The sequence below is a fragment of the Hetaerina americana genome, unplaced genomic scaffold (genome assembly GCF_022747635.1).
Source record: "Hetaerina americana unplaced genomic scaffold, ioHetAmer1.1.p SCAF_7, whole genome shotgun sequence".
Classification (NCBI taxonomy): domain Eukaryota; kingdom Metazoa; phylum Arthropoda; class Insecta; order Odonata; family Calopterygidae; genus Hetaerina; species Hetaerina americana.
In genome coordinates this window covers 7,744,276-7,754,399 of record NW_027287316.1, presented here as the reverse complement: position 1 = coordinate 7,754,399, position 10,124 = coordinate 7,744,276, and the positions used below count along the sequence as shown (strand labels likewise).

Here is a 10,124-nt window from a genome sequence, read left to right as displayed (position 1 = left end):
TTTGTGAATAAAACAGGAAAAAAAATCATATGTAGCCCCAATGATCACCACTTGTAACCCTAGAATATGAATACAAAAGGGAGCCCAAATAGCTACAACATGCGACTAGCTCCTAATGTACAGTTCGGCTGAAAGTTGTAACTTGTGACTTTATCTTAGTTCCAAATATTCTGGTGGCCCAACTGGTTACCATTTGTGACTTAAGCTGAAAAATATACGCACCTCTTTTCGGCAAGTACTAAAATGTGTAATATTTAATCTGTATTTTAAAAGTACGTTTTCACAGCATATGCACTTCAATTATTACTTAGCGCTTCCTCCTCTTATTTCAAATTTCCTTCGCGGGCATTTCATTTTACGCTGAGCATCCTGTTACCATGACAGAAAGGTGTTACGGTTTGTCCATATTTTATGGATATAAAAAGGAAAGAAAGATATATCATTCTCTTCCTGTTCAGTTTCATCTATCTTTATCAAGATCGCATTGCCTCTAAAAGGTGTGTGTTTGTATCCACCTCTCCCTCCTCCCTCTTCAACCCGACCTGTTCAGTCCTGCCACCGAGACATCTTTTGTTAACAGCCGCAACTAAATGAAAACAACACTGCGGGCGTAAATGATGAGCTTACGAAATTCGTTCTGAAGCCACGCAAATAAACACAGTTCTTGTGAAAATGGGTGTACCTAAATTCTTTAGGTGGCTTTATGAGCGTTATCCATGCCTATGCGAACTTATCCGTGAATATGAGGTAGGCTAATTAAGGCTAATGCCTGTGTTGTCATACTTGCAGATAATCTTTTTAGTTTGTACACAATAATGGATATTTTGTGGTATCAACGATTTGTTGTTAAGTTCGAGTATTTCATTACTTTCAGATTCCGGAGTTCGATAACTTATATTTGGACATGAATGGGATTATTCACATGTGTTCTCATCCGAATGACTTTGATCCCAATTTTAGAATAACTGATGAACAGATATTTAAGAGTATTTTCCATTACATAGAGGTATTGTTTTGTCGAAAGGGATCAACCTTTATAATTGTTTACACATTGTCTTTACTTTACATTGTCGTATCAGAGGTCAGTTAATTGCATGCATCAAATTTGTCTTTTAGATTCTCTTTCGTATGATTCAGCCCCAGAAGTTATTTTTTATGGCTGTCGATGGTGTGGCACCCAGGGCAAAGTTAAATCAGCAGAGAGGACGAAGGTATGTGGTGAAATTGATACATTTTCAATATCATTTTTAACCATTTGTAATGTAATATCAATGAAAGTAATTTTACAGATGTCATGGTGATGCACGGGTCCACGGCGAGTCACAAAATGATTCAATCCTTGATAAATCACTTTTTTTGGGATGGAAGTAAGAAATGACTCTCCCGTTAGACAGTTAAATTGAGTTTTAACGTACAGTCTTTGGCTCTCAGTTCGTGTATGACCTGTGTGATCATGGTTTTTACCATATAAATTTAATGATGACAATGATTGTTGCTTAATGTCTACACGGTAAAGGTGTTTCACTCTATGTGACATTTATTAACATGTAGCTATGATCACCAAAAAACCTTTCTTTATATTGCCATCATTATACAATCCATTGATATATATTTTATGGTATATCAACTTTTTTTGCGATTCAGATTTCGTACTGCAAAGGAAGCTGCAACCCTTGAGAAGAAAGCAGTTGAAAGTGGTCTTGAGCTTCCAGAAGGAAAGCGATTTGATTCAAATTGCATTACTCCTGGCACAGAATTCATGGAGAGGTTGCATCATCAACTGCGATATTTCATCGCGGACAAAATGACAAATGACAAATTGTGGAAGAATGTAAAAGTCATTCTCTCAGGGCATGAGGTATGCTGTTTTTTGCTGATAATTTGATGTCTTTATATTAGAGCACAGAGGGCAATTGGTTGAAGCCGCTCTCACAGTGGCAGGAGTCTTACCTTTTTGTTTTGTACATTTGTTGAATAGTATCAGTTTTTGCTTGCTGTCAGTTTTCCTTTGGAAGATAAATTCTGTTTACATTTGAGCTGCCTCACTTGTCATGGTTCAACGTTATGTGGATTATATCATGAATATGTGGAGTTAAGATACAATGCACTTCAGAATTGCCGGAAATGAGTAGGTGTTGCCATTAAGAATTTTTAAGTCAGTAATCTTAAAACTGACACCTCTTAGTGTATACTTATACATTTTACCTTTAAATTTGATCTGCACTTTTCTGAAACGCCTTTACATGAATGGTAGTATTTCTGTTAAAAAAAACTCCTATCTAGTGCATTATTGTAGCATATCCATACGGAGTACCAGTCACAAAATCTTTGCCATCCACTCATAACTCCATCAGATAAAACTGCACTTCTAGAGAAGGCTGGAATTTATGAAAATTTTGCAACGCAATGTGTTAAAACTCACAAATGGATGGATGAAATATAACCACGAAGTTTAATTTAAAGGCCACTTGATACCATTAAAGAGTGGCAATTTTCATGCTCTGCAGTTCGTACCCACATTTATGAAATTCTTACCATCACTTTGCATAACTTAATTTGATATCGACACATGCGTGCCTAAAATGATCCGATTCGACATCTGCTCCCAGTGAACTGTGCGAATTGATTATACTGTTCATAAATTTGTGCCAAACCATTATGGTATAGCCCAACAGGCATCTTTCTGAATCTCTGTACATTTTCCATGAGTGTGTATGTCTTTTGTAGTGTTTAAACCAAGTATTCATGATGATGAAACCCTGTATCCTGTAGAACTCTTATTCGTTTCCCCCTCTGCTCATTCCTTCTTCCTTTACCTCAGTCTCCCACCTCTCTACCTTCACCTACCACCACGTTTCAATACCCCATCGCTATCAAATGTTTCCTCTCTGGGATACATACCCACTGTTATATTCTCTAATTGATTGTATAAACTGTCAACTTCTTCCTTCATATGGCTCCAGGGTGGCATCGATACTTGGATAATGGCCTTGTCTTTTATTTATAGCTCATATAGTAGCCATTTCGTGGTTAGGATATAATTGATTATTTTACGCTGTGACTGCTAAATGTTTCTTGTCTTTCCTTTTTTTTTTGTAGACCCCAGGAGAGGGGGAGCATAAGATAATGGATTACATAAGATACATGAAGGCGCAACCAGACTACGACCACAACACAAGGCACTGCCTGTATGGCTTGGACGCAGACCTCATTATGCTTGGGCTTTGCACTCACGAGCCTCACTTCTCTCTCCTCAGGGAAGAGGTGAGTGGAAATAAACAGAAGTGAACTATAGGATTTATAAATTAGCTGATATGCGACTGTCAGTCACTCTTTCTTAGGAAATAATTGGAAATATGAGCAGTGTCATGTGTTAATGTTGATTGATTGGTAACTGAAGAAAAAGTGTTTAATGATATGAGAGGATTTTTTCAGAGTAAAATTAGTTGTCTCAAATCAATTTAGCATTATTGTTGCAATTAGGATGCATTGATAATATTGCATCTTAGCATTTCAATTGTATGGACCCTATAATCAGATTGTAGTACAAGTGTGCCTTTGCACATTTGTAGTTTAAGGGCTGTTCAATAAAGTGTATTAGCTTTTTCTATTTTGGGAAGAATCAACCCTAACCGTACTCTTTAGAAAAGGGCAAAGGATATGGTGAGAGAAATAAGAGAGGAAAAATAAATAATTAAAATTGAATAAAAATGAAATGATATTAAGGGGAGGTTAGAACAGAACAAACAATTAAACAAAAATATGATAGCAAGAATGCTCTGGCTAAGGCCCAATAAATCACGCACTCTCTAGCTTGGATGTAGCATTAAATAGCATAGATCCTTGCTAGTCTCATTTTATTGCATGTGATTGGTGGGCCACTGGCGCAGGGAGAAATCTCTCCCAAGCCTTGCTTGGGTGAGTGCTTGATAAGGGCAAAGGTCAATGCAATCTAGAACACCTTAGCCAGAGCATTTTTGCTATCATATTTTGCTTGAATCGTTTGTTCTGTTCTAACCCCCTGTATCATTTAATTTTAATTATTTATTTATTTTTCCTCTCTAATTTCCCTCACTGTATCCTTTGCCCTTTTCTAAGAGTACGGCTGGGGTTGCTTCTTCCCATAATATTCATATGACCGTGGTTACAGTTCATTTTATTCGTGGTAGCTTTTTCTTCGGGGGCATTTTGGCTCAAGTTATTAAACTTGGCAAAAAAGAATCACAAATAACATGTCTGAACTCAAATTTGGAAAAATGTCGAGGTCGCAAGGGGCACTGAGATGCCAGTGGAACAAGTGCTAAACACAAACTGAAGCAGCAGGCTTTCAGTCATTCAGGGAATCCCCCTGCACTTCTCATTGCCCTTTTTGTGAAAAGTCACTAGTTAAGGCCAGTCATTTTTGGGAAAATATTTTTCCTCATTATGAGAATTACTCACTATATGAGGTTCTCCTAAATTATGGTTACACAGTATTGTCTTCTTCTGAGATAGTTATGGTGAAATCATTTTTTGATATTCAAGGGATAGTATATCAACATATTTTACCAGCGCAGCACTTGGAGTGAGTACGGCTTCTGTCGGAAGGCACGTTAAACTGCAGACCTCATGGCACCTTTCGACAAAAGTGGGCTAATTCCGACACTGGGTTTCTCTCCACCCTTCATTCTTTTCCATCCATCCCTAATGGCGCGAATGACCTTAGCTGTTGGTTGCCTCCCCTAAATACTACTACTACTACCACCAGCAGAGACAACATTAAGTGGAGTTTATTATAGGGATACACTGAAAATTCTCCAAGGTCATATGGGACAAGTGTATGCATCCAAGAGGACTACTTTAAGAAGAACCATGAAAACTTGGGAGGATGAGTGAATGAGTTTGGTTAAAAGATATAATGATAATTCATAGATGTACAAGTATGCTCGATTGTTAGTTAGACATTTTTCCCATCTTATGGGCAATATGTGGAAACGAAGCCAGTAAAAACCTTTCCCTTTTGCCACAAACCATTCATCGAGCCATGTTTTTCACATCTTCGCACAAACCAAAGTGCTGCTCAGCAAGTTCGTGACCCATCGATGCAAACAAGTGGTATTCGGAAAGAACCAAGTCTGGTGAGTAAGCCGTATGGGGTGGAACTTCCCAGCTAAGTGAATCCAACGTGCCACAAACTGGTTTTGCCGTATGTGATGGAGCATTGCCATAAAGAAAAATGACACGTGTGGCCTCTTTTGGTATTCTGGTCTTTTTTCAAGCAGCGAAAAGTTCAAATCAAACCATTGTTGTTGGTAGCATTCAGTATTAACCATTTCACCAGGTTTCAACGCCTTATGATAGACCACACCCTTCTGGTCCCACCAAATCACCCAGGGCAGCATCTTTCTACAAAAGCGATTTGGTCTTGCAGTGGATGTGGATGCTGTGCCTGGGTCTATCCATGATTTTTCGCGCTTGGAATTCTCAAAATAAATCCAATTTTCATTCCCAATAATGATACGATGCAAAAATGGCTTTCCTTTGTATCGAGTAAGCAAAATTTCACGTGTTTTTGCACCTCTCCGTCTGCCTGTCGTTCAACTCATGTGGTACCATTCTGCTGGTCTTCTGAATCTTACACATCTTTGGCAGGCGATCGAGAACAGCTTGTTGACTGGCGCAAGATCAATTGCTCTGCGAGTTGTTTATGGGTTTGTGAATCATCTTCGTCCAACAATGCTTGCAATACCACATGACTGATTAAAATGACCTTTGCCACATGTAATCAGTTCAATGTAAAAATTCCAGTAAGATTTATATATTACAAAAAGTATTTAAAAGAGAAAAATAAAATTTTAAAAATATTATATAAAGCAGAGGCTTCATCTTTATGATAAAGTAAACAATATTAAGATGCAATTAAAATTCAATACATTATAGTGATTTGAACAATAGCTTAAGTTTGAGTCGATTTAAGAGGGTTTAAGAGGGTTAATGATTATGGTATCTTCTAGCAGCACTCAAATGTAATGATGCTTGAAAAACGCAAGAACTAATGACTGGCAATTGGGGTCATTTGCACTACCTCTACGCAACAGTTGAAACAATGATGGGCTCATGAATGATAAAAAGTAGTGAAACTTGCTTTATCACATCAAAACTACACATACAAATTTTGAAGCTGGGCAACTGTTTGTACCATTTGAATCGCCAGCTAGTTCATACCCTCTTGTATGAAGACAATGACTTCAGTAGTTAAGCATGTGAAAGTGACAATTCTCCATTCTCCCAAGTTCAAAGTGTGTGGAATTACAAAGTCAGTAATTTCATTTCAATATGAAAATCTCCTTTTCTAAAAATTTGAATTTCCCCTCATATTACAAGTTTTTCTTGGATTCCTAGAAAAGTGTAAATAAGGGGTTTTACTGTACTTGCGAGTGGTAAACTTCACTGCAGGTAGTGATTGGCTATAATGGTAGGTAGTGATTGGCTGTAATGGTTTATCAGGAGGCAAGATATTTATGAGATAGATGCATCACGAGCACCTATCATTAGTGAGGCTCACGGTGAATTAGTCAAGTACTAATGGTTTCTCTTGCCAAGTGTTCCATCTCCTTACATCTGGTATGTGGAGGGAGAAAGGTTAAAAGCTAATGTAAACCTTGCTCTTTTCAGGTGAAATATGGAAAAAGGTCAAATAGAATAACAATGCCAGAGGACACAAAGTATTATCTATTGCATTTGTCTCTGTTAAGGGGCTATTTAGACTGGGAGTTTGCTAGTCTCAAAGACAAGCTGCCTTTTGGTTACAACCTGGAAAACATCATTGACGACTGGGTGAGTGTCATTTTCATTCTTAAAGTTGATGCAAAACCCTATCTACCCTTCCCATTGGTTGAGTGTGTATTTGACAGATTTTCAGGCTTGATTTTCCTCATTGCCAGAAGTTTCTCTTTGCGTGAAAAATATGCAGATGGTGTAAATCCCAGGGGAGTTAAGGTGCATACCTGGGTGAATTAATCATTGTATGTAATTAGAGATGGAATGCTAGTACTACTTAAGTAATGTGGTATTTGGTATAGTCCCGGGAATTAAAACCTTTCTCTTATCTTAATCCTAGAACTCTATGCAAATTACCTAATTTGGCGCAAAATATTACCTGTTGCATATAATAGCAATTGCCTGCTTCAGAGGTGTTCTGGTCTGACAATATACGTTTATTTTAGCACCGATGCTTAACAGGGTAAGGTGCGAGAATAACTTTTATATTTATATTGTTTTGGAATGGAAAGGTTTGAAATAACATGTTTTTTGGAAAATCAAGGGTGGTCACTGGCTTTGAAAATCGTGGAAACCCTGAAAAAGTTAGAGAACTTATTTTGGGGCGTAAAAATAGGGAAACTCCTGGGAAAGTCGGGGCAAGGTGTGAAATTGTCGAGGAAAATGTTGGGAAGTTTTAGAATTCACAAAAAATGATGTTACATGCCGGAAAATAGATTTTACTTGAGTAATGAGTTTGTAATTCAGTTGCTTGGTCATATAATTACCAATTCATTTCAGTGAATTCATTATGTAAGGACAAGAAACTGGAAAACCGGAAAACCTTTGAGGACTGAAGGGTGAATGTATATTGGGGGAGGAGGATCAAGGGTTGAGAGATAGGAAATATGATAGGCATTCAGATGTTTATTTGGCAGGTTAACCTACGCTTTGGACTAATTACAGAATCATGTACCTGTACCTGTCTGTGTCCTGTATCATGTCTGTGTACCTGTACTTCAGCCTTTAAAATCATTAAAGTGTACCTTTTGTTGTACATGTTTTGCAAATTGTTTGGTGCAATTATCTTAAGTAAAAGATTTCCAATTGTTTTTCCTTTTGTTAGAAATGTCCTTTTCTTTCAAATTACTATCTCTCATTCTTAGAATATTTCTTTATGCAAGCCACTCATGCCAAGAAACCTAAAACTATGCCCTTTAAATAAGGAAAACATTTCCTCTTGCATAAACCCTGAGATTTGCTGTTACCTCTTACCTCTGTGGAGAAACTTCTAGGGATGATGGTCTTTGATAGGTCTTGCCCCGGACTTCTGTAACCAGGGGGTCTCACATGAATGGGACCTTAAAGTAAAAGGGGAACAGCGCAGAAAATCCCATGACCTACCTGTATGCGTGTGTACTCATCATTCAACATACCCACTCCCAGATTATCACTTACAAAACGCTCTCTCTGCTTTTGCCTCTCCTCTTTGTTGAACTCACCACCTGATTGCACTGATCCTTTTTTGCTTTCCGTCAACACATTTACTGACCTAGCTCTTTCCCACCTCCCTGTAATTAGATAAATTAAAGACCTCTTATTGTCATTTCTGCTTTTAATTGTTAATATATGTTGATTTTGTAAGTATGCATCCTTATTCATATGTTTTTACATGCTCCAATTTAAATTGGCAAGCTACTGTGGTTCTATTTTCAAAAATAAATAAAATATAAATAGAGTGACATTGTCATGATGGGATTGCTTGGTACCATGTGATGCTTACAGATTGCATCGCATGAAGTAATAGTTCCCGTCATATTCCACTTCTCACTATGTCCACTAGGTTGATGTCTCTGCTGATGATTAAGATCAATTCTAAATTTGCCCACACGAGTCAAGGCCTTGCCTGGTACCTTGGCCAGAACAATTGTGTATCATTATAAGTTTTAGGTGTAAGAGTGCTGCCCTAAATTTGCATAAGCAGTCTCTTCTGTCAAAATTTTGGTCTGTTTCCTTTTAAATTGATATTATTACTGCAATGTAATGCTCTTGTACTAGAATTGGATGTTCTTTTATTAGGCGAATTAAGAGAATGAGTGTGATATGGTAGATAGTCATTTTCTTCTCCTCATTTACTGGAATGTATGGTCTAACTATTTAGAAATAAAATTGACTCTCAGCATTGATGTTTCCTCCTCTTATAGGTGTTGATGGGGTTTTTAGTTGGAAACGACTTCATTCCAAATCTGCCAGGCCTGCATATAGCTCATGGTGCTCTACAAATGCTACATAAGGCTTACATGGATGTCCTTCCAACATTAGATGGTAAGGAGCTACCATTTTTATTTTATTCTTGAAACTTAGTCTGTGTATGCAAATTTCAAATCAGTAACTTGGTGGTATTATCTATTTTTGGTACTTTCTGTTTGGATGTTCATATGCATGCGAGCCTAAATTACATGTGTTTAAGGGTGCCGGTGAAAAAATGTTAAATTTATTTTCTGTGGTTTATTTAAATTTGTTTTTAAAATGAACATGTAAATAAGGCATTTTTGATTAAATTTTGAAATTATAATTGGAGAAGTACTTAAATTGCAAGTAAATTGGTCAAAACTGTGTGAAAATGATAATTCTCCAAAAAAAATGATAATATAATAATGATAGTAATTCATTTTTAATTCATAATTATTATTTAATCAATTATTAACAATAAGCATAATTTGAAACATCATGTTAATGTAAAATGCAATGTTGGAAATGGAATGTTGAAGCATAAAAATAAACTATCATTTTTAAAATTCTTCTGACATCAATTTGAATTAGCCTCTATTTTACAGATATTTTGCTGGCTTGCTTCAGATGTAAAGTTAAGGTTCACTGTATATAAAATTGAATGTGATGTTTTGCATATTAAATATATCATAGGATAATGATAAAAATATTGAAAATAAGCGCTTTCAATTTGTTTATGCCTCCATGTGTATTCAGTGAAAATACTCACCCTGGAAACTTTGAAGTTTAACTTATCATGTTGAAGCAAGTGTTCTAGGGTGTAGTAATGTTTGATGAGTAGAATTACTACTGTGTCTGGAGGTATCTTCAAGTTCACAAAGTATTAGAATGTTTCTATTGCAAACAATTGAGAGTGGATATGGAAATAATATATCCAAAAAATTATGAGGTTAAAAATGTATAAGTATCAAGGTTTTCATTTAGCTTTCTTTCCCTGGTAATAAATAACTTTCCCCTGCACTTCAACATTAAACTAAACAGTATATCTATTGTGCCTGCTTCCCCATCTGAATGTTCACTGTTTTCACAATCTCATTTCCACCTAATTATCAACTTCCCTGTGTTCATTCTCATCTCCTTACTCTATTATTTTA

At 36.6% G+C, this 10,124-nt stretch overlaps 1 protein-coding gene across 1 annotated transcript in view; it reads left to right on the top strand.

Moving 5' to 3' along the window:
• Positions 1–597: 597 nt before the first annotated feature.
• Positions 598–10,124, top strand: part of pcm (5'-3' exoribonuclease pacman) — a 75,427-nt gene continuing 65,900 nt past the window's right edge. The window contains exons 1-7 of the mRNA XM_071595117.1: positions 598–747; positions 875–1,006; positions 1,117–1,211; positions 1,645–1,858; positions 3,100–3,264; positions 6,655–6,816; positions 8,943–9,063. Of these exons, the coding sequence (XP_071451218.1) occupies positions 673–747; positions 875–1,006; positions 1,117–1,211; positions 1,645–1,858; positions 3,100–3,264; positions 6,655–6,816; positions 8,943–9,063 (964 nt within the window). The 5' untranslated portion in view covers positions 598–672. The remainder of the gene's footprint in view (positions 748–874; positions 1,007–1,116; positions 1,212–1,644; positions 1,859–3,099; positions 3,265–6,654; positions 6,817–8,942; positions 9,064–10,124) is intronic.